We start from the raw sequence: 23,820 nt of genomic DNA on the forward strand, positions 1-23,820 counted from the left end.
CGGATGGCATTTTATGTATACCTCCGGATTTAAACATGTATTTCTGGTAACCTATTGAGAGTAAATTGAAGTCACCACCAACCATAATTGTATATTTCATGTACATGTTTGAAATTAGAGTCAACTTCTCTTTGAACCTTTCAGCGACTCTATCATCTGAGTTCATAGCTCGGTAGAAGCATCCAATTATTATTTTATTCTGGTTGCCGAGAATGACCTACCCATACTAACTCACAGGAACTATCTACTTCAATTTCACTGGAAGATAAACTACTTCTAACAGCAACAAATATACCACTGGCAACTGTATTTAGCCTAGCCTTTCTGAACACCATTTGGTACTTCGCAAAAAATTTGGCTGTACTTTTCTCCGACTTTAGCCGGCTTTCAGTGCCTGTAATAATTTGAGCATCAGTGCTTTCTATGAGGTTCTTTCAAATGAAACCTGGTCAGTGCGTTTACCTTTGCCTTACACGGAAGGTGGCACTACATAACTGTGGGTATGGTGGCGCCATCTATTGATAGAGAGACTGACACGTATGCACCGTTTGATGTTGCGCAGCGCCAGTGTGATTTCACGCTGAAGAGAAGGTAGTCACACAAGTTTTCGTCCACTACTGAAAGTGCAGGCGAGTAAGCACACACAATGAGGAATAATATGATTTTTTTGCAGCGGAGGGAGTTGGAGGCCGTGAAACATTTCAACATATGAAGGCTGTGTTCGGTGAGTACAGTCCGAGTCGTTCAAGTGTTGTGAAATGGCCCAAACGATTCCTTGAGAGACGCACGTCACTGGAAGATGATGCTCATCCTGGACAGGCTCATCGTGTCATCACACCGGAAATGGTTGCGAAATTGAATTTCTTAGTATTGGACAATCGCAGAATCATCATGGACGAGATCCATTTCTTACTGGGTATTAGCGCGGGCACCGCCCACACCATAATTCATCAACACTTGAACTTTCGAAAAATCTGTGCGCATTGGGTTCCCCACCAACTGACCGCCGAACAGTGCACTATTCGAGTGGCACTGTCTTTGAGTCATCTGCAACGTTAACATGAGGAGGAATACGGCTTTCTATCACGTACTGTCACAGGTGACAAAACATGTCACCATTTTAAACTGGAAAGCAAGAGTCAGAGCAAGCAGTGGAAACATGCGGCTTCACCATCTCCAAAGAAATAGGAGGCTGTGCACACCAGTTCTGGTAAGGTGATGAAGTCCTCCTATTTTGACCACAAGGGCCCTCTGCTTGTCGAGTTCCTGGAACAGGGAACCATAATCAATGCCCAGCATTATCAAGCCACTTTACAGAACCTTAGACGAGCCATCAAGTCGAAATGCCGATACATGTTGTCCGATGATGTTACCCCTTCATGATAATGTCGCCCTCCCGCACGTGGCCATTGCAGTGAAGACGACATTGCAGCAGTTTCGGTGGGAAACACTGGAACGTCCACCATACAGTCCCGACCTTTCACTGTGTGACTTCCATGTGTTTGGACTTCTAAAACAAGCTATTTGAGTGACTTGGTCCAGGCCTGGATCCGACAGCAGCCAACTAGCTTCTTCAAGGATGGAATCAACCGGCTGGTGTCACAATGGGATAAATGTGCCAACAATTTTGGCGACTTTTTTTTGAGTATGTGTACTTTGTATAACTATATTGTTGAGTTAACAAAATCGTTACCATTACTTTACACTAGTGACCAGGTTTCATTTGAATGCCCATTATATTAGCGCTTATAGCCTTCTTACTTTCTGAACACAGCTATGACAATTTACAACTGTTAAACCAGTGGTTCCTAGATTTACGTTCTTCCTGTGTTCGACTTGCACTTTTTAAGATTGAAGCCCTTTGTGTTTTTCCCCAAGGCCCTCCAACCTAAAAAAAACACCCAGTCCACACCACACACTCCCCCTATCCATGTAGCTGCCTCCTGCATGGTATGGACTCCTGACCTATTTGGTGGAAACCAAAACCCCAACACCCTATGGTGCAAGTTGACCCCTATGGTACAAGTTGATGAATCTGCAGCCTACATAATTGCTGAATTGTCTTGAGTCTCTGGTTCAGACCCTCCACTTGGCTCTGTACCAGAGGTCCCCAGTCAGTCATCGACTATGCTGCAAACAGTGAGTTCTGCTTTCATCTTGCAAGCATTATTTGACAGCCTTTACCACTTATGATAGATACTCAAAACCAGAGAGCATCTCTTACAATCCAAAGTGGCACACATCATTGGTACCAAAGTGAGCCACCACTTGCAGTTAACCACACCTTGTGCTCTTCATGGCATCTGGAAGGCCCCATTCCATGTATGGAATGACTTCACTCAGTATGCACAAGTAGTTCACACTGGCTTCCTCCCCTCCACGTGAGCCCCCGTAATGCACTTAACATGGGTTTCTTCTGAAACAGGACAAGTTGACTGAGGAACATTGTCAGCCACAGATAACACCTGGAAGATGTTTGTCAGACTAACTGGGGAGGCCTTATGTTTTCCACTCTGCACTCACCTCGGTAATTTCGCCTTTTGCTGTCTGCCCTGCCCCGAGATGACATTCCACTTGATCACAGGTGAGGGGTCAACCTAAGTGTGAGCAGTAACTTGGATGGCCAACATTGCAGGCAGATTGGGGGGGTCATACTGGGCATTCGTTGGATCCCCACGACCAGTCCATAACAGTGATGCCCATCCACTGCAGACTGAAGCTGTGTAACCAAAGCGAACACACCCAGGAGCTGAGAGTGAAGTGTCAACAACTCAGCTTACATCTACTCAACAGCAATCACAGTCTCTATCAATATGGTGGAAAACCATACTATAAAGACAAAATAATGACGGTTGACAAGAACTGCAGAACTCTACTGTAGATACTACAGAAAACGCAAGAACTGTGTCCAGTAAATTAAGTTAACTAGCAGGATTTCAAATGCTAAACTACTGAAGAACACAGATGGAACTAGATAATTTGCTCCTGGTTAGGAACTCGTAGAATGTCACAAAATCTGTTACATTTTTTGATAAAAACGAAAATGCGAGAACTGTGTCTAGTAAATATTTAATTAACACACAGAATTTCACGTACTAAACTCCTATTAGTTCACAAAGGTGCTGCCATATCCACTGTTATTTATTGATACCATTTTATAACATAGGAAATGCCACTTTTACATTACAAGACTGTTAAACGATTTTCTAAAACAACTTTGCATCTAAATTAAACATACAAGTCAAGCGCGTCCTTTCCTATACAACCCTCCATTGTCTTTACAGGGTAAAATAATATCAACCCATCTCTTAAAATAATAAAACAGTATCAAAATTGTTACAGTCCATACAGGAAGTCAGTGCTAAAATCTAAAATTTCTTTTTTTAATTATATGTTATTCGAATGCTGCCTAAAGAAATAAAATAAAGTGAGGGGCAAGACATAAAAATACTGCATCTTTTTTTATTTACGTTATTTAAAATTTGATAACAAACCTTCAGTTACACAAGGACTAAACAGTAAATAGCACCGTACTAAGCATCATCCAACACAGTCATTATCCATGTCGTATTGACTGCATTCGAAGCCGAAACTTTATTTTTACATTGATCTTAAATGCATAAAATCGTAGGTGAATGTATTACTTCCTTTAAGAGTGAAAGGCATGTGTCATTATATTACTAGTGTGTGATTCTCACTTGCTACAACATTTCAAATGTGTATCACCATTAGGTAGGAAATTAAGCAAATGGGACCTGGGTAGGCTGAAAGAACCAGAGGTTTTTGATAGTTTCAGGGGGAGCATTAGGAAACGATTGAATAGAAGAGGGGAAAGGAATAAAGTAGAAGATGAATGGTTAGCTTTAAGAGTTGAAATAGTAAAGGCAGCAGAGGATCAAATAGGTGGAAAGATAAGGCCTAGTAGAAATCCCTGGATAACACAGGAGGTACTGGATTTAACTGATGAAAAGAGAAAACGTAAAAATTCAATAAATGAAGCATTCAAAGGGCAAAACAAATGTCTAAAAAACGAGATTGACAGGAAACACAAAATGGCTAAGCAGGAATTACTGGAGGACAAATGCAAGGATTTAGAAGCATTTTACACTAGGGGAAAGATACACTGCTTACAAGAAAATCAAAGAGGCCTCTGGAGAAAAGAGAAGCGACTGTGTGAATATCAAGAGCTCAGGTGTAAAACTAGCCTCAGGAAATTAGGAAAGGTGGAAGGAGTATATACAGGGTCTAAACAAGGGGGACGTGCCTGAAGGCAATATTATAGAAATGGAAGAGGATGTAAATTAAGATGAGATGGGAGATACGATACTGAGAGAAGTATTTGACAGATACTGAAAGACCTAAGTTGGAACAAGGCCCTGGGACTAGATGACATTCTGTCAGAACTACTGATAACCTTGGGAGAGCCAGTCATGACAAAATTCTTCAATCTGGTGTGCAAGGTGTATGACACAGGTGAAATACCCTCAGACTTCAAGATGATACAATAATTCTAATTCCAAAGAAAGCACGTGCTGACACATGAATATTACCGAACTATCGGTTTAATAAATCATTGTTGCAAAACACTAACTCAGTTTCTTTACAGAAGAAGAATGGAAAAACTGGTAGAAGCCAACTTCAGGGTAAATCAGTTTGAATTCCAGAGAAATGTAGGAACAAGCAAGGCAATACTGACACTATGATGTATCATAGAAGGTAGTTTAAGGACAGGCAAACCTACATTTATACCATTTGTAGACTTAGAAAGATTTTGACTGGAATCTCTCTGAAATTCTGAAGGTAACAGGGGTAAAATACTGGACCGAAAGGCTATTTACAACTTGTACAGTAAGCAGATAGCAGTTATCAGAGTCAAGGGGCATGAAATGGGAAGCACTGGTTAAGAAGGTAGTGAGACAGTGTTGTAGCTAACAGCAATACAGGTTTGTATACAAGAGTAAGTGCTAGTTGTCACCTCTTGGCTCTGTATTTTTATTTTATATGCTAAGTTATTTAAAAAAAAATGTTAACCACCTTGTAATGAAAAATTCATTCCCTATGTTCTCAAGAAACGACAGTGTATGTGGCAGTACCTTAGGATGCGCTTATGTATGAGTGCTACAACTATGAACGTGTCGTATTAACCACTAAATATCATGTTTGTCAGTTTGATTGTGTCTTTCAGGTGAAACAGTAGACACATAGGCCGTCATGTCAATGAACGTTATTTTTGCTCACAGTTTGACTTTCTTGTAATAAGCAGTCCATGCCTTTTGGCACCATATTGTGTGATGAGTTACAATTAATAACAAGGTATATAAACACATATAATATGTTCATACATACTGTATATAAATATTTTCTGTACAATATGTACTTTGTAATTTTAGGTGTGTGGTTTGAGAATGGGTGAGTCAGCCTGAAACTAGTAATCTCTCCAGCAATAAATATTATATTCATGCAACTGAGATGGATAAAATAAAAATTTATCAAATTTTCCACAACAAAGATAGTTTGCAAGTACTTTCACATGTTTATGAGGCTTAGTACTACACAGAAAATAGAAGGTATAAAATTCCTTCATAGGATTGTAGCATTATAAGTAACAGACCTCTTGCAAAATTTGTAAAAATTAATGAAACACAGTTATTCAAGGTGAATGTCCTTAGTGGAAGCGGGTTGCAACTACAGTTTTCATAAAATTTGCCAAATGTTTTCAGTGTTCCGCAGTGTGATTAAATTTTGGCAAGCACCTTGTAGCAGAGTTTCAAGCAAACTGTAATTTCTATTACTATTTATTTGACAGCCTTGACTTTTTCTTCTGAATTCATTACACAGAACGTTATATTTACCATCAAGGAGTTTCATGAAATAAATGTGACTGTGCTTTTCATTTACCTTGCATGTAGCCTTTTACTATCTAATAAAAAAGTAGTGATATCTTTGTTTGCACACTCTTCTGTAAAAGTAAATATATTTCAAAAATATAGAAAGAATAGATTGCTACTCACCACAAAGATGAGGCATTGAGTTGCAAACAGGCAATATGAAAAAGAACACTAGACATATTCAAGCCTTCAGGCAAAGTCCTCCTTGAGAACTCGAATTTTCACGCAGCAACAACCACAACAAGAACAAAAACTTTCACACACATGGATACTGTCTCCGGGTACTAAGGTCTGGCTGTGACTGCATCTGACATGAGCAGCCATGTACTGGGGTGGGGAGGAGATGGCATATGATGAGGAGAGGGAGTGGTAGCAGGCTAGTGGTGGAGGAAGATGCTATTGCACCTCTAACACCAGCTTTTCTGAATTTGCACAGCTAGAAACTCTCCCTACAACATACCCTTTGTCCCCATAACTCCCCTGGCCTCAAACTTCGCTAGCCCTTTCCTCCGCCAGTCTATTCCTTTCCTGCGCTCGCTTCAGTACACACTCGCCTTGGGGTCCTGTTAATGGACATAGAAGTCCTTTCCTCTTCTCTGTACAGCAATATAAATCACTCAGGAATGAAATAAATAGGAAGTGTCAAAGTGTAATGGTTGCAGGAAAAATGGGAAGAAATTGAAAAAGACACAATTTCCGGAAGGACTGACTCCGCACATAGGAGATGCAAAACCACATGAATTAAAAGCCAGTGCAGCAACATTAAGAGTGCAGTGGGAATTTCGTTCTTAAATGGAGAGAAGATAGTGGACAGTTAGAAAGAGTACATTGAAGGCCTCTGTGAAGGGGAGGACTTGTCTAATGACCTGATAGAAGATGACATTGGAGTTGGTATGGAATACTTAGGGGATCTATTATTAGAGTCAGAATTTAAAAAAACATTTGGAAGACTTGAGATTAAATAAGGCAGAAGGGACAGACAACATTCCATTTGAACTTCTAAAATCATTGGAGAAGTGACAACGAAACGACTATTCAAGTTGATGTGTGTAATCTGAGATTAACGACATACCATCAGACTATTGGAAGAATATCCACTTGATTCTAAAGATAGTAAGAGCAGGTAAGTGCGAGAACTATTGCACATCAGCTTAACAGCTCATGCATCCAAGTTGCTGATAAGAATAATATACAGAAGAGTGGAAAAGAAAGTTGAGGAACTGTTAGATGACAATCAGTTTGACTTTAGAAAACTTAAGAGGCACCAGAGAAGTAGTCCTGACATTGGGCTATAGTGAAAGTTGAGTATTATACAATATGTACCAGAACGAAGAGGAAACAGAAAGATTGGAAGATCAAGAACGAATTGTCCAGATTAAAAATGAGGTAACACAAGTATGTAGTCTTCATCCCATACTATTCAGTATGGGATGCATCAAAGCAGCAGTTACAGAAATAAGAGATAGGTTCAAGAGTGCGATTAAAATTCAGGCCAAAAGGATATCAGTGATCAGATTTGCTGAGGACATTGATATCCTGATTGAAGGGGAAGAGGAATTAACAGATCTATTGAATCAAATGAATAGTCCATTGAGTGCAGAATATGGATTGATAGTTTACTGGAGAAGGACGAAGCTAGTGAGAAGTAGCAGAAATAAGAACACTGAGAAACTTTATGACCAAATTTGTGATCACAAAGTAGACATAGTTAAGAAATTCTGCAACTTTGGAAGCAAAATAACCCATGACAGTCGGAGCTGAAGTAGACTAGCACAGGCAAAGAGGGCATTCCTGTTGTAAAGAAGCCTACTAGTATCAAACTCGGATCTTAATTTAAAGAAGTAAATTCTGAAAATATATGTTCGAAGCACAGCATTGTATGGTAGTGAATCATGGACAGTAGGTAATCATGAACAGAAGAGAATTGGAGTGTTTGATGTGTGGTGCTGTAGAAAAACATTGGAAATTAGATAGGCTGACAAGGTATGGGGTGTGTCTCCACAGAACTGGCAAAGAAAGGAATGGAAGGAACAAGATGATAGGACAAATGTGAAGGCATTAGAAAAAACTTCAATGATGCTAGAGAGAGGTGTAGAGGATAAGAACTGTAGACTTTACAGAATTTGGAATATATCCAACAAATAGTTAAAGACATAGAGTGGAAATGCTGCTCTGAGATGAAAAGGTTGAGAGGAATTTGCGGTAGGCTGCATCAAATGAGTCAGAAGACTGATGACTCACGGAGGGGAGGGCAGCAGCCCTATCCTACCCTATCGTATGCCTCCATGCTCTCATAGGCAATACTAGCACCTCCCCCCAGACCTATCTTACTATCCCTCACCCACCACTGTCACATTCCTCCTCCTTACTTCCACCATCCACAGTAGCATACTACTGCTCACATCACATTCAGTTGCAGTCTTAGCATTCAAGAGAGTTAGTTAGTTTTGCTTCTGAGGAAGGTCTTTGTCCATAAGCTTAAGTAATTCTAGTTTCTTCCCCCACATCTAGAACTTTGGAAGCAAAACAACCCATGACAGTCGGAGCGAGAACATCTGAAGTAGACTAGCACAGGCAAAGAGGGCATTCCTATTGTAAAGAAGCCTACTAGTATCAAACTCGGATCTTAATTTAAAGAAGTGTTTTATATGGACATTCATTTTCAGTTTAGTACAATGTCCGAAATTATATATATATATATATATATATATATATATATATATATATAACAGAGGGAAACATTCCACGTGGAAAAAATATTCCACGTGGAAAAAATATTTTGGTGTGGTAATGATACAAATATGTATGCTTTGTGTAGCTTGTTACGAAACAGTTATAAACTGATATGCCAACATTTACAGACTCCTTTGGCGTTGTAACAGAAGTTATCAAGAGTAATGTGGAGCGTTTAATTGCAGAGTTTCCGACTGGTCTGCCTGTTGGAAAGTTCAAGGAAATGTATAAGGTACATTGAAATTAAATTCTTGGCCCTTGTTCTTTTAGTTAATATACTTACTGAATGTGTATGTGCTACATTGTGCCGTTATTGAAAGGTTCGGATGTGATGTTATTTTCTTCTGTTATAATTTGGGAAAAACCCTCCACAAATCCAAAACAGTAAAAACCTTACAGTCAAATTACTCCTCCCACAACCACCCATCCACCACCACACACAACCACCTTGTTCTCATTCCATGTCTGTTCCCGTATTGCTTTCCTCCCTCCCTACCCTCTTGCCCCCTCCCTCCCTCCCCTCCTGCCCCCCGAGCGAGGTGGCGCAGTGGTTAACACACTGGACTCGCATTCGGGATGACGACGGTTGAATCCCGCGTCCGGCCATCCTGATTTACGTTTTCCGTGATTTCCCTAAATCACTCCAGGCTAATACCGGGATGGTTCCTTTGAAAGGGCACGGCCAACTTCCTTTCCCATCCTTCCCTAATCCGAGCTTGTGCTCCGTCTCTAATGACCTTGTTGTTGACGGGACGTTAAATACCAATATCCTCCTGCTCCCTCCCTCCCTCCCCTCCTGCCCCATCCCTCCCTTCCTGCCCCCTCCCTCCTGCTCCCACCCCTCCTGCCCCCTCCCTCCCACCCCTCCTGCTCCCACCCCTCCTGCCCCCTCCCTCCCACCCCCTCCTGCTCCCTCCTGCCCCCTCCCTCCCACCCCTCCTGCCCCCTCCCTCCCTCCCACCCCTCCTGCCCCCTCCCTCCCTCCCACCCCTCCTGCCCCCCTCCCTCCCTCCCTCCCACCCCTCCTGCCCCCCTACCTCCCTCACACCCCTCCTGCCCCCCTCCCTCCCTCCTGCCCCCCTCCCTCCCTCCCACCCCTCCTGCCCCCTCCCCTCCTCTCTCTCCTCCATTTCATCACAGTCTGTGTAGAAGAAATCGGAGAGCACAACAGACATCAAGCATAGTAGTTTTAAACTTATTTAGTACTGTTCATTGTGATTCATAATTTATTACAGCTGGACTTAAAAAGGAAGAGTTTTTTGTGAGTAATTGGATCCAACAATTGTACTTTGTTGCAGTTATATTTTTCAGAAGATTTGAATGAAGAAGAATTAGGATTTTCAAGTTTGAACGCTATGCTTCAAACATTACATGAAGAATTCATCCTAAGGGTACGGCAAGTTGGGAAAAATACGCTGTTATATCCTGCAAGAAATCTTGATCCTATCCAGCAGGAACCACCTCTCTGCACTTCAGTAATGGTAGATACATTATTTATTATGCTTGATTTATAATCCCTTATTTGTGTGTCTGTGCCTTTGAAGTACAAGTGAATGATGTGTGTTCTTACACAGCATACATTACATTTGTGAGAGCATCATCACACACATAAATTTCATACTGTTTTGTGTGGACGCATTCATTAATAATAAGGATGCATGTCTCTTTCAAAACCACATTTTTCAACGTTGCAAAAACAATTTGTAAGGAAACTATTGCTTCCCACATTTATTTTGCCATTGTAAGCAAACAAAACAAAATTTATTCCTAAGTGAAATAAAACTGAGGTTCTGACTCCTTGTACATTCTTCTGTAATATAAGATGATGACATTTTTACAACTACATGAAGTTAAAAAAACAGACATCACTCTGGATGGCTTCAGTTAACAAACAGGTGACAGGATGTGTTTCCTAGTTTGTCAGTGCTCCATTAATTTAAAAAAGCAGTGTATGTCATACTGAAGGTTCACACAAGAGGTGGCCACTTTTCACGTGTGTAATGCTTCGTTTGTATGTCTGCTCCTCAAAGGTGAAATTATTACTGACTAAAATGATGACTAAGCTGCTCAGAAGTTTACTTCCGGAATGGCTTTACTTCATGAAATATTTGATAGCAGGCAGATCATGCATGACAAATGCTGTTGTTGTGAGAAGTAACATAAATGATGATAAGGAGGATGACATAATTTAAATATGGTGAGGTCAGAAGTTCCAGTTGTCCAGCAGTGAGCAAACAGTTGGTCACACACACACAAAGCTATTCCAAACCTTCTCCTTTCCCTTCACCCCCCACTCTTCCGCTCCCTCCTCCTCTGCTTCCTCTTCTCTCCCCCCTCTCTCTCTCCCCACTCTCTCCCCCTCCCTTTCTCCCCCTCTCTCCCCCTCCCTCTCTCTCCCCCTCCCTTTCTCCCCCCTCTCCCCCCTCCCTTTCTCCCCCCTCTCTCCCCCTCCCTTTCTCCCCCCTCTCTCCCCCTCCCTTTCTCCCCCTCCCTTTCTCCCCCTCCCTTTCTCCCCCTCTATCCCCCTCCCTTTCTCCCCCCTCTCCCCCTCCCTTTCTCCCCCTCTATCCCCTCCCTTTCTCCCCCTCCCTTTCTCCCCCTCCCTTTCTCCCCCTCTCACCCCATCTCTCGCCCTCTCCCCCTCCCCTCTCTCGCCCTCTCCCCCTCCCCTCTCTCGCCCTCTCCCCCTCCCCTCTCTCGCCCTCTCCCCCTCCCCTCTCTCGCCCTCTCCCCCTCCCCTCTCTCGCCCCCTCCCCCCTCTCGCCCTCCCCTCTCGCCCTCCCCTCTCTCGCCCTCTCCCCCTCCCCTCTCTCGCCCTCTCCCCCTCCCCTCTCTCGCCCTCTCCCCCTCCCCTCTCTCGCCCTCTCCCCCTCCCCTCTCTCGCCCTCTCCCCCTCCCCTCTCTCGCCCTCCCCTCTCTCGCCCTCTCCCCCTCCCCTCTCTCGCCCTCTCCCCCTCCCCTCTCTCGCCCTCTCCCCCTCCCCTCTCTCGCCCTCTCCCCCTCCCCTCTCTCGCCCTCTCCCCCTCCCCCCTCTCGCCCTCTCCCCCTCCCCTCTCTCGCCCTCTCCCCCTCCCCTCTCTCGCCCTCTCCCCCTCCCCTCTCTCGACCTCTCCCCCTCCCCTCTCTCGACCTCTCCCCCTCCCCTCTCTCGACCTCTCCCCCTCCCCTCTCTCGCCCTCTCCCCCTCCCCTCTCTCGACCTCCCCCCCTCTCCCTCCCTCCTCTGCCCCCCTCTTTCCCTCTCCCTCGCCCCTCTCTCCCTCCTCTACATCCCCCTCTCTCCTTCCCACCTCTATCCCTCCCCCCTCTCTCCCTCCCACCTCTATCCCCCTCTCTCCCTCCCACCTCTATCCCCCCTCTCTCCCCCACCCCTCTACCCCCACCCCCTCTATCCCCACCCCCACCCCCTGTACCCCCACCCCCTGTACCCCCACCCCCTGTACCCCCACCCCCTCTCTCCCCCTCCCCCCTCTCCCCCATCCCTCCACCTCCCCCATCCCCCACCCCTCCCCCCTCTCTCCACGCCTCCCATCTCTCTCCCCTCCCCTCTCTCTCTCCCCCTAACCCCCCCTCTCTCCCCCTCACCCCATCTCTCCCTCATCCCATCTCTCCCTCATCCCATCTCTCCCTCATCCCATCTCTCCATCACCCTCTCTCCCCCTCCCTCCCCCCACTCTCTCCCCCTCCCTCCCCCACTCTCTCCCCCTCCCTCCCCCACTCTCTCCCCCTCCCTCCCCCACTCTCTCCCCCTCCCTCCCCCACTCTCTCCCCCTCCCTCCCCCACTCTCTCCCCCTCCCTCCCCCACTCTCTCCCCCTCCCTCCCCACTCTCTGCCCTCCCTCTCCCCTCCCTCCCCACTCTCTCTGCCCACTCTCTCTGCCCTCCCTCTCCCCACTCTCTCTGCCCTCCCTCTCCCCCCTCCCCACTCTCTCCCCCCACTCCCTCCCTCCCCTCTCTTTCCCTCCCTCCCCTCTCTCTCCCTCCCACCCCTCTCTCTCCCTCCCACCCCTCTCTCTCCCTCCCACCCCTCTCCCCACTCTCTCCCCCCTCTCTCCCTCCCACCCCTCTCTATCTCCCCACTCTCTCTCCCCTCCCTCCCTCTCCCCCTCTCTCTCCCCTCCCTCTCTCTCCCCCTCTCTCTCCCCTCCCTCTCTCTCCCCCTCTCCTCTCTCCAACCCTCTCTCGCTCCCCCTCTCTCTCCTCCCCCCTCTCTCTCCATCCCCCATCTCCTTCCCTCCCCCTCTCTCTGCTCCTCCCCCTCTCTCTCCATCCCCCATCTCCTTCCCTCCCCCTCCCCCCTCTCTCCCCCTTCCCCCTCTCTCCCCCTTCCCCCTCTCTCCCCCTCCCCCCTCTCTCCCCCTCCCCCTCTCTCCCCCTCCCCCTCTCTCCCCCTCCGCTTCCCTCCCCCTCTTCCCCCTTCCCCTCTCTCCCCCCTTCCCCTCTCTCCCCCTTCCCCTCTCTCTCCCCCTTCCCCTCTCTCCCCCTCTCTCCCCTCCCCCTCTCTCCCCCTCCCCCTCTCTCCCCCTTCCCCCTCTCTCTCCCCCTTCCCCCTCTCTCCCCCTTCCCCCTCTCTCTCCCCCTTCCCCCCTCTCTCCCCCTTCCCCCTCTCTCTCCCCCTCCCCCCTCTCTCCCCCTCCCCCCTCTCTCTCCCCCTCCCCCCTCTCTCTCCCCTCCCCCCTCTCTCCCCCCTCCGCCCTCTCTCTCCCCCTCCCCCCTCTCTCTCCCCCTCCCCCTCTCTCTCCCCCTCCCCCCTCTCTCTCCCCCTCCCCCTCTCTCTCCCCCTCCCCCCTCTCTCCCCCTCCCCCCTCTCTCCCCCTCCCCCCTCTCACACAAACACATCTCTCCCTCTTCTCTGTTATCTGTGTTCTCTCTTGCACCTACACTACCTGATCAAAAGTTACCAGACATGCCTGTGTAATCTGGTAATGTGCACTAGATGTCAGAAGAGGCAGACACACAAAGCAGTAACAGCAGAATGGGTCGGTCAGTAGAGCTTGATGGCTTCGAACATGGACCAATCATTGGATGTCACCTGAGTAGCAAAACTATCAGAAAGAATTCAGCTGTTATAAAGCTGCCAAAGTAAGCTGCTGGTTATGGGATAGTGAAAGGAAAATGCAAAGGAACAACTGCAGATAACTCAAGACCAGGCAGATCTCTTGTACTGTTGGACACAGACTATCAAGCATTGCATGGCCGTTAACGTGAAACAGTCTCTAGAGGGTAACCTCTGTGGCATGTATAAGGATTCCTGGGCTGACATTATTTTCCCTAGGGGCTCATGGGATCTCTATGGAGTGACCTCAGTGCACTCTACCCCTGATGGGATGGCTGTACCATTATGTAGTCCATACACCATCCCTACTAAGAGAGCTTGGTTGATCAGTCTGCCGAAGAAGTCGCAAGGTACAGTGACAGGTCATTAGTCTGTCATAACACTTTCATTATAACCAAGAGAACAGAGAGAAATTTTGAGAAGGTATCCAGTTTCTGTATTCACAAGGTGTTGGAGGTTATTGCTGGGTCCTTAAAAAGCATTAAACAACTTCGTAGTGAAACGCTTCTAGTTGAAACTGCGATGTCTTAAGCTTCTGGGATGCAAGGCCTTTGGTTGATTCGCAGAACACCGGTAATTTTTGTAAAGGTGTGGTTACCTGCTCTGATTAGTGGAGATGGGCACTGAGGAGATATGTGAAGTATGGCAAAATATGGTTGTCACGGAAATGCAGAACTATATGAGGAGAGCCAATGATACAGCAGAAAAAACTGCAATATTTAGTCTGTTCTTCAGCACTGCTAAATTACCTGAACATCTTCTTGCAGGCTATATCTGTCTTGAGGTTTGACCAATTGTTCCCAACACAATATCATGCCTCAAATTTCAAAGATTTGGTCATACCTCTATGGCATGTAATGGGAAGGCTGTGTGTTGAAATTGTGGAGCCTCAGCTCATGAACTGGACAACTCTTGTACATTTCCTCTGAAATATATAAGCTATTCCATGGATCGCTCAGTATGGAGCAGGAAGTGTGGTGTTTATGACTAGGAAAGGAAAATTAGGGAGTTGAAATTTATGAAATGCACCCTTTATCATGAAGCTAAAGTAGCTTTCAGAGCTATGAAACCTCCGGTGTTTGCTACTTCTTTTGCATCAGTGCTGAAGAACTCAGTTGCCAAGTGTGAAATAATTTGGGTGAAGGTCACGGTTAAAGCAGGCTCAGACATGGTAATTTGATGTCTCTATAGGTCCCCTGGCTCAGCAGCTGTTGTGGCTGAACACCTGACGGATAATTTGAAAAATATTTCGAGTAGATTTCCCCACCATGTTATAGTTCTGGGTAGAGATTTTAATTTGCCAACGTTCATAACAGGTGGCCGGGACAAAGAATCCAGTGAAATTTTTTTAAGTGCTTTATCTGAAAACTACCTTGAGTAGTTAAGGAGAGAACCGACTTGTGGCGATAACATATTAGACCTTCTGGTGACAAACAGACCCAAACTATTTGAAACAGTTAACGCAGAACAGGGAATCAGCGATCATAAAGCGGTTACTGCATCGATGATTTCACCATAGCATACAACTTGGTGATACAACATCCTTCAAAACTTCATGGATGGGAGCTACATAGGTGCCTGCCACTTCTTATTCCACCCTTTAAGAGAACAGGGGCTTTTGCTATCACATTGGTGATGTCCTGTCTGACGACTTTGTTCAAGAGAATGGGGTCCTCCAAGGCACTGCACTCATTGACATTGTTCGCAATCACTATCAGTGGGACCTTCTCTGCAGTCAGACTTCTTATCATTTGAAAACATTATTTATGTTAAATTTAACCATGTTCACCACAGAGTACACCCACCAGAGCTCAAGATGGGGGACACTATTTTAAATTTTAAGGGCAATGTGTGCTTTATAGACATACCGCCTGATTCAAAACTAACCTGGCTTCAGCAGCTGTAACACCTACAAACAGAGGGCTTCAAATCCTCCAATATTTTTATATGTCTCAACTAAAAGGCATGTACAGCTGACAGCTCCCACCCTGTACAGTTTTAAGAGTATTTATCACATCATGCTTAGATTGTGGATGTATGCTTTATGGATTAGCCCATATTTCCTATCTCAAAATGTCCTCTATGAGGGCATTCAGATATTGACTGGAGCCTTTCAGACCAACCCAGATCAGTGTGTGTGTGTGTGTGTGTGTGTGTGTGTGTGTGTGTGTGTGTGTGTGTGTGTAGGCTGGTGAACTGTCACTCTGAATTTGTCAGTGCAACCTTCTGGCTCAAAAGGCCCTGAAAATCTCAGTGTTCCCTCAGTTGTCTGCATTTAGTGTGGGGATCTACCCCAACTTTGAGCAACTGTTCTGTTTGCTTTAATTTTATGTACGTACCACAATTTTATCATTGTTTATGCAGATGGATGCCAACAAGGGAATGCCCTCAGTCATTCAGCTCTTTTCCCTGATAAGTGTTTCCCAAGTGAGCTTTCCGGAGCAATTTACTAATTATGATGCAGAACGATGACTACCCTGGAATGGGTTCATAGGCGTCACAGTACAGTTTTTCTCATCTGTTCTAATTCATTTAATGCACTAAAAGTGATCCATTGGGTTTAGACCAGTTGATTCAGCTCGTGTGACATCTTAGAACAGTTATAACACTGAAGCAAGGAGAGAGTCTTTTGATGGACACCTGGACACATCAGGATGCAGGGAAATAACAGCCTGCAAAGCAGCCAGAGAAGAATGTCAGGTTTGTGTTGAATGTCAGTGTGCCATCTCTTTGCACGTCTTCATCTCATTTTGTGACAGAAGACTCATGTGTCAATGGGAGACTGAACGGTTGGAGGTAGTGGGCAACAAACCCCTTTTCTCAAATCAATCACACAGGCATGGCAGGCTCCATTCAGCCACACTGATGGAAGAAGGTGCTGCTTACCAGACTATGCATAAAATATAGCCCTTTAACACATTGTTTCTTCCCCCAGTAGGATGATCTACCACTCTGTGAAGTCTGTGATCTGCCACTTTTGGTTCAGCATATCTTGGCATGTGTACTTGTATAATTACATCAGGGCATCTCTCAGTTTGGTGGAAGATCTGCCCACCATCCTTGTCAACACTATTGCCAGTGTCAGATGAGTTTTGAAATTCTATAAACTGTCTGGCCTCATCGCTAATGTTCTGGGGAGGGAAGGTGGACTTTAATGCATTATAAACAACTCCTCCTGTGGGGACGTCATTCGTCCCCATAGAGAATGGTATGCTGACTCTTCATAAGGGTGCTGATGATCCTGCTATTAGTGCCCCACATCCAAAATCATCATTCACGTCCCTCTGGGGAGCCATTGTTTTTTTCAGTAATCAGACTCCCTCTCCCTTCCCTTCCTTTTCAGATGGGCCAACTAAGGACCGCATGCTGATTTCAATTCCTTATTTGTTGTTCTCTCCTTTTCTTCCAGTACTCTTTTATCTGTTAACTATGTTTCTTCTTCTGATCTTCTTACTACTTAATACAAGTTTTTTCACTTTTCTACCTTGAAAACCTTCCATATTCAACACTTTTGCTTAACATTTCTGTCAGTTGTTTGTTCAGCTTATATATAAAATTGTTGTTGACCTCTTGTCCCACGAACATGTGAAATTCTTTTTGGTTAATCTACTGTCTTTCATTTGATATAAATGTCAAAAGATATCAGCCTTCTGTTTCTCATTACTTCTTATAAGTTTTCTACAGTTTGATAAATTTCATCATTACTATGTAATTTTCAACCTTCCATAGTTCTTTGTGAGCCTAATATTTTCTTAATGATTTTCCTTTATAGTATTTATAATTTATATGCATTATACTTTAATGCTAGACACTCGCTTGCATATGGACATTATGGCTTCACTACCCTATTTGAATGCCTTACCTTTCCATCTTTAAGACTGGCATTTGTTGGTGTAAAAATCTTCGCTTATTTGATGCACTCTTCACTTTTTGTGTGTCCTTTCCTCTATAGCCGACTTTTCCAAACCATTTTCTTATATTAGCTCTCCAAGCTATTTAATTTTTTTTACTTTTGCAATTTGGCTCATATCTAGTTTCAGAAATGTTTTTTAATGTTTGTAAAAAAATTATTTTCTCTGCAGACATTCTTAAACTGGTCTTATTGGTTTTTCTGTTAAAAGATTAATTTGTGTTGCAGCAAGTGTCACATTTTCCGAATGTATAGCAAAGTCATCTGTAAATGAGACAATTGATTCCAGTATTTTTGTTTCCTTTTTCCAACCTCTTTATGGAAATCTTACGAAATTCTCCCAATTTTTTCTAGAACACGATCAAAAAATTGATCATAGGTCATCATATTCTATCTTTATTATATAATATTTTTATCTGGACTCCTGCCTTAGTTATTTAATGGACACTGGACTGAAGAAAGATCTTTGTCGTACTTTTCTCCATGTAATTTAAAAATGAAATGTAGGGAACTTACCAAAAAACATTTACTAATATTTGAGGGATAATGAGGATTCAAAACTCATGCTTTGGTAGTATAGATTTGAGGACAGTGTCTGTAGTTAGAAGTACTTAAGGGTTCTGGCAAATGTGCTGAAAGATTAGAAAAAGGAAAAGCCAACAGCTTTCCTAATGTCATTTGATTCATTGCCAGAACAGGTGCTAGGTGGTATTCATCAGAAATCCAGTGCTGCGGTTAGCATATTGTGAACTCCATTACTATGGAAATAGAATTCTCCTTCAAACTATACTTCCCCTCGTTTCTTCTGTAGGAAGTGGAGAGACTTGATTGTTTTCTAAATATTTGCAACGTATTCCTGTAACCCATTCACGGGAATCCCTGCCATCTTTAATCCTAAATGGGACAAATATCAACTTGTCCCACTCACCAAAGAGTTTAGGCGTAATAGTAGATAAAAATCTTAAGTGGACTGAGCACCTAACTGTAATGTTCAAAAAGGCATCAGTTATCTCCATGCCTTACAAAAATATAAAAAGCTCTTGCCTATGTTTGATATACCTGTGATGGTCAAATCTTTGATCATATTTCACCATGATTATGCACAGGTATCCTGGCTACGTGCAGACAAGCCCAAAGAGCAGATGCGCAAAACTATAGACCTATATCTCTGACGTCGATCTGTTGTAGAATTTTAGAACATGTTTTTTGCTCGTGTATCATGTCGTTTTTGGAAACCCAGAATCTACTATGTAGGAATCAACATGGATTCCGGAAACAGCGATCGTGTAAGACCCAACTCGCGTTATTTGTTCATGAGACCCAGAAAATATTAGATACAGGCTCCCAGGTAGATGCTATTTTTCTTGACTTCCGGAAGGCGTTCGATACAGTTCCGCACTGTCGCCTGATAAACAAAGTAAGAGCCTACGGAATATCAGACCAGCTGTGTGGCTGGATTGAAGATTTTTTAGCAAACAGAACACAGCATGTTGTTATCAATGGAGAGACGTCTACAGACGTTAAGGTAACCTCTGGCGTGCCACAGGGGAGTGTTATGGGACCATTGCTTTTCACAATATATATAAATGACCTAGTAGATAGTGTCGGAAGTTCCATGCGGCTTTTCGCGGATGATGCTGTAGTATACAGAGAAGTTGCAGCATTAGAAAATTGTAGCGAAATGCAGGAAGATCTGCAGCGGATAGGCACTTGGTGCAGGGAGTGGCAACTGTCCCTTAACACAGACAAATGTAATGTATTGCGAATACATAGAAAGAAGGATCCTTTATTGTATGATTATATGATAGCGGAACAAACACTGGTAGCAGTTACTTCTGTAAAATATCTGGGAGTATGCGTGCGGAACGATTTGAAGTGGAATGATCATATAAAATTAATTGTTGGTAAGGCGGGTACCAGGTTGAGATTCATTGGGAGAGTGCTTAGAAAATGTAGTCCAGCAACAAAGGAGGTGGCTTACAAAACACTCGTTCGACCTATACTTGGGTATTGCTCATCAGTGTGGGATCCGCACCAGATCGGGTTGACGGAGGAGATAGAGAAGATCCAAAGAAGAGCGGCGCGTTTCGTCACAGGGTTATTTGGTAAGCGTGATAGCGTTACGGAGATGTTTAATAAACTCAAGTGGCAGACTCTGCAAGAGAGGCGCTCTGCATCGCGGTGTAGCTTGCTCGCCAGGTTTCGAGAGGGTGCGTTTCTGGATGAGGTATCGAGTATATTGCTTCCCCCTACTTATACCTCCCGAGGAGATCACGAATGTAAAATTAGAGAGATTAGAGCGCGATCGGAGGCTTTCAGACAGTCGTTCTTCCCGCGAACCATACGCGACTGGAACAGGAAAGGGAGGTAATGACAGTGGCACGTAAAGTGCCCTCCGCCACACACCGTTGGGTGGCTTGCGGAGTATGAATGTAGATGTAGATGTAGAAGATTTCCATACCATCTGTCTTCTCTACTGTCTTATGAGTGTACGTTGCCCCTCATATCTTTCTCAACCTTAACACACTTGTCTGAACAACAGGGCAGAAACACCTGTTTCCATCACAGCAAAATCTTTCCTGTGTCACTCCATCATTCAGCCAATTTCTTGAAGTCTTTCTCAGAAGCAGGAACCTGACTTCATAACAACCTCCCATAACAACCTGAATAACATCTCCAGCTTCAGAAGACAGTTAGTTAATGAAATACCCACTGAATCAACATTAATGACTATCATTGCCCTTGTATCCACCCATTACTCCTGCACATCATTCTTTCCTAACAGATCTTCCTCATTTCCCAGTATTCTTAGCTGGTGAATTCTTAAATTTCCTTTCCCAGAACTCACTACATCAAGAAAATAATCTATTTTGTACACCTATAAATTCTTTTTGTATATGCCACTATCATAATTATTAATATAGCCATTATTATTTTCATTTTCCTTTCTCAGACGTTATGTCTGGCTATTATTATTATTTCTTTACTTTCTCAGACGTTAAGTCTGGTTAAGAATGGAAAGTGACGCGGACCTTGATCAAGCGTCACTTCCTATTAACTGTACGGTATGTGTTATATTGCATTTAGGAACTTTCGGGTAATTGAACATGTATCAATAATTACGGATTTCTGTAGTTGTGTATATATGGTTGGATGTAGCTGTATTGCATTGATGTACTGGTGGATATTGTGTGGTATGACTCCTATAGTTGATAGTATAATTGGTATGATGTCAAATTTATCCTGATGCCACATGTCTTTGACTTCCTCAGCCAGTTGGATGTATTTTTCAATTTTTTCTCCTGTTTTCTTTTGTATATTTGTTGTATTGGGTATGGATATTTCGATTAGTTGTGTTAATTTCTTCTTTTTATTGGTAAGTATGATGTCAGGTTTGTTATGTGGCGTTGTTTTATCTGTTATAATGGTTCTGTTCCAGTATAATTTGTATTCGTCATTCTCCAGTACATTTTGTGGTGCATACTTGTATGTAGGAACTTGTTGTTTTAAAAGTTTATGTTGTAAGGCAAGCTGTTGATGTAGTATTTTTGCGACATTGTCATGTCTTCTGGGGTATTCTGTATTTTCTAGTATTGTACATCCGCTTGTGATGTGATCTACTGTTTCTATTTGTTGTTTACAAAGTCTGCATTTATCTGTTGTGGTATTGGGATCTTTCAATAATATGCTTGCTGTAATACCTGGTGTTTATTGTTTGATCCTGTATTGCAATCATGAACCCTTCTGTCTCACTGTATATATTGCCTTTTCTTAGCCATGTGTTGGATGCGTCTTGATCGATGTGTGGCTGTGTTAGATGATACGGGTGCTTGCCATGAAGTGTTTTCTTTTTCCAATTTACTTTCTTCGTATCTGTTGATGTTATGTGATCTAGAGGGTTGTAGAAGTGGTTATGAAATTGCAGTGGTGTAGCCGATGTATTTATATGAGTGATTGCCTTGTGTATTTTGCTAGTTTCTGCTCATTCTAGAAAGAATTTTCTTAAATTGTCTACCTGTCCATAATGTAGGTTTTTTATATCGATAAATCCCCTTCCTCCTTCCTTTCTGCTTAATGTGAATCTTTCAGTTGCTGAATGTATGTGATGTATTCTATATTTGTGGCATTGTGATCGTGTAAGTGTATTGAGTGCTTCTAGGTCTGTGTTACTCCATTTCACTACTCCAAATGAGTAGGTCAATATTGGTATAGCATAAGTATTTATAGCTTTTGTCTTGTTTCTTGCTGTCAATTCTGTTTTGAGTATTTTTGTTAGTCTTTGTCTATATTTTTCTTTTAGTTCTTCTTTAATATTTGTATTATCTATTCCTATTTTTTGTCTGTATCCTAGATATTTATAGGCATCCGTTTTTTCCATCGCTTCTATGCAGTCGCTGTGGTTATCCAATATGTAATCTTCTTGTTTAGTGTGTTTTCCCTTGACTATGCTATTTTTCTTACATTTGTCTGTTCCAAAAGCCATACTTATATCATTGCTGAATACTTCTGTTATCTTTAGTAATTGGTTGAGTTGTTGATTTGTTGCTGCCAGTAGTTTTAGATCATCCATGTATAGCAAATGTGTGATTTTGTGTGGGTATGTTCCAGTAATATTGTATCCGTAATTTGTATTATTTAGCATGTTGGATAGTGGGTTCAGAGCAAGGCAGAACCAGAAAGGACTTAATGAGTCTCCTTGGTATATTCCACGCTTAATCTGTATTGGCTGTGATGTGATATTATTTGAATTTGTTTGGATATTAAGTGTGGTTTTCCAATTTTTCATTACTATGTTTAGGAACTGTATCAATTTAGGATCTACTTTGTATATTTCCAATATTTGTAGTAACCATGAGTGGGGTACACTATCAAAAGCTTTTTGGTAATCAATGTATGCGTAGTGTAGCGACCTTTGTTTAGTTTTAGCTTGATATGTCACCTCTGCATCTATTATCAGTTGCTCTTTACATCCTCGTGCTCCTTTGCAACAGCCTTTTTGTTCTTCATTTATAATTTTGTTCTGTGTTGTATGTGTCATTAATTTCTGTTTAATGATTGAAGTTAATATTTTGTATATTGTTGGTAGGCATGTTATGGGGCGATATTTAGCTGGGTTCGCTGTGTCTGCTTGATCTTTAGGTTTTAGATAAGTTATTCCATGTGTAAGTGTATCAGGGAATGTGTATGGGTCTGCAATGTAACTGTTAAATAATTTAGTTAGATGTGAATGTGTTGAGGTGAACTTCTTTAGCCAGAAATTTGCTATTTTATCATTTCCAGGGGCTTTCCAATTGTGAGTAGAATTAATTGCTTGGGTGACTTCATGTTACAAAATTATCACTTCAGGCATTTGTGGTATCACCTTGTTGTGTCTGTTTCTGCTTGTATCCACCGTGCATGCCTGTTATGTTGTACCGGGTTTGACCATATGTTGCTCCAGAAGTGTTCCATGTCTGTTATGTTTGGTGGATTGTTTATTTTAATGTGTGTGTTGTCTATTGTCTGGTAAAATTTCTTTTGGTTTGTGTTGAATGTTTGGTTTTGTTTCCTTCTATTTTCACTTTTTTTGTATCTTCTGAGTCGTTTGGCTAATGCTTGTAATTTCTGCTTCTTTTCGTCTAATTGCTCTGTCACTTCTTGTTGTGAGATTTTACCTAACCTTTTTTGTTTTTTTTTTTTCCGAGATTTCATTTCTTATAAATTGTGTTAGCTGTCCGATGTCTCTTCTCAGTTTTTCTATTTTGATCTGTAGCCTGTGTTGCCATGCTGGTTTTGTGGGTTTCTTCTGTGTGTTGGTTGGTTCTGATCTCTGCCTAGTGTGTATATTTAGTGTAGTGAGTGCTCCTATATAAACCAGTAGTTGTAACTCTTCCATAGTTGTGTTTTCATTTATTTTGTTGTGTATGATTGTGTTGATAGTTTTTATTGTTGTTTCGACTTGTGGGTTATTATTATTATTATTAGCACTATTACTATTATCACTATCAGTACTACTGGTGGAGCCAGCAACAGTAGCAGCAGCAGGGGTAGTAGTAGTAGTAGTAGTAGTAGTAGTAGAAGAAGAAGAACTGTCAGTGTTGACTGGATTAGTTCAAAATCAGTATTATTTACTCACATTGTCTCTACAAACATTCAATTCAATTTAATACTAGATGTCATATTAATATTGTTGTTCCTTAGATAACATGATGTAAAAAAGGTATTGTATTTGTGCAACCCTTGTCAGATTTAAGA

The 23,820-nt window shown here is 43.0% G+C and overlaps 1 protein-coding gene across 2 annotated transcripts in view; it reads left to right on the forward strand.

Moving 5' to 3' along the window:
- LOC126237120 (uncharacterized) overlaps positions 1 to 23,820 on the forward strand; it is a 331,755-nt gene that overhangs the window by 143,222 nt on the left and 164,713 nt on the right. For both annotated transcript variants that reach the window (XM_049946935.1, XM_049946936.1), the window contains 2 exons: positions 8,750 to 8,853; positions 9,920 to 10,102. In XM_049946935.1, the coding sequence (XP_049802892.1) occupies positions 8,750 to 8,853; positions 9,920 to 10,102 (287 nt within the window). The remainder of the gene's footprint in view (positions 1 to 8,749; positions 8,854 to 9,919; positions 10,103 to 23,820) is intronic.

Source organism: Schistocerca nitens, chromosome 2 (assembly GCF_023898315.1).
Source record: "Schistocerca nitens isolate TAMUIC-IGC-003100 chromosome 2, iqSchNite1.1, whole genome shotgun sequence".
NCBI lineage: Eukaryota > Metazoa > Arthropoda > Insecta > Orthoptera > Acrididae > Schistocerca > Schistocerca nitens.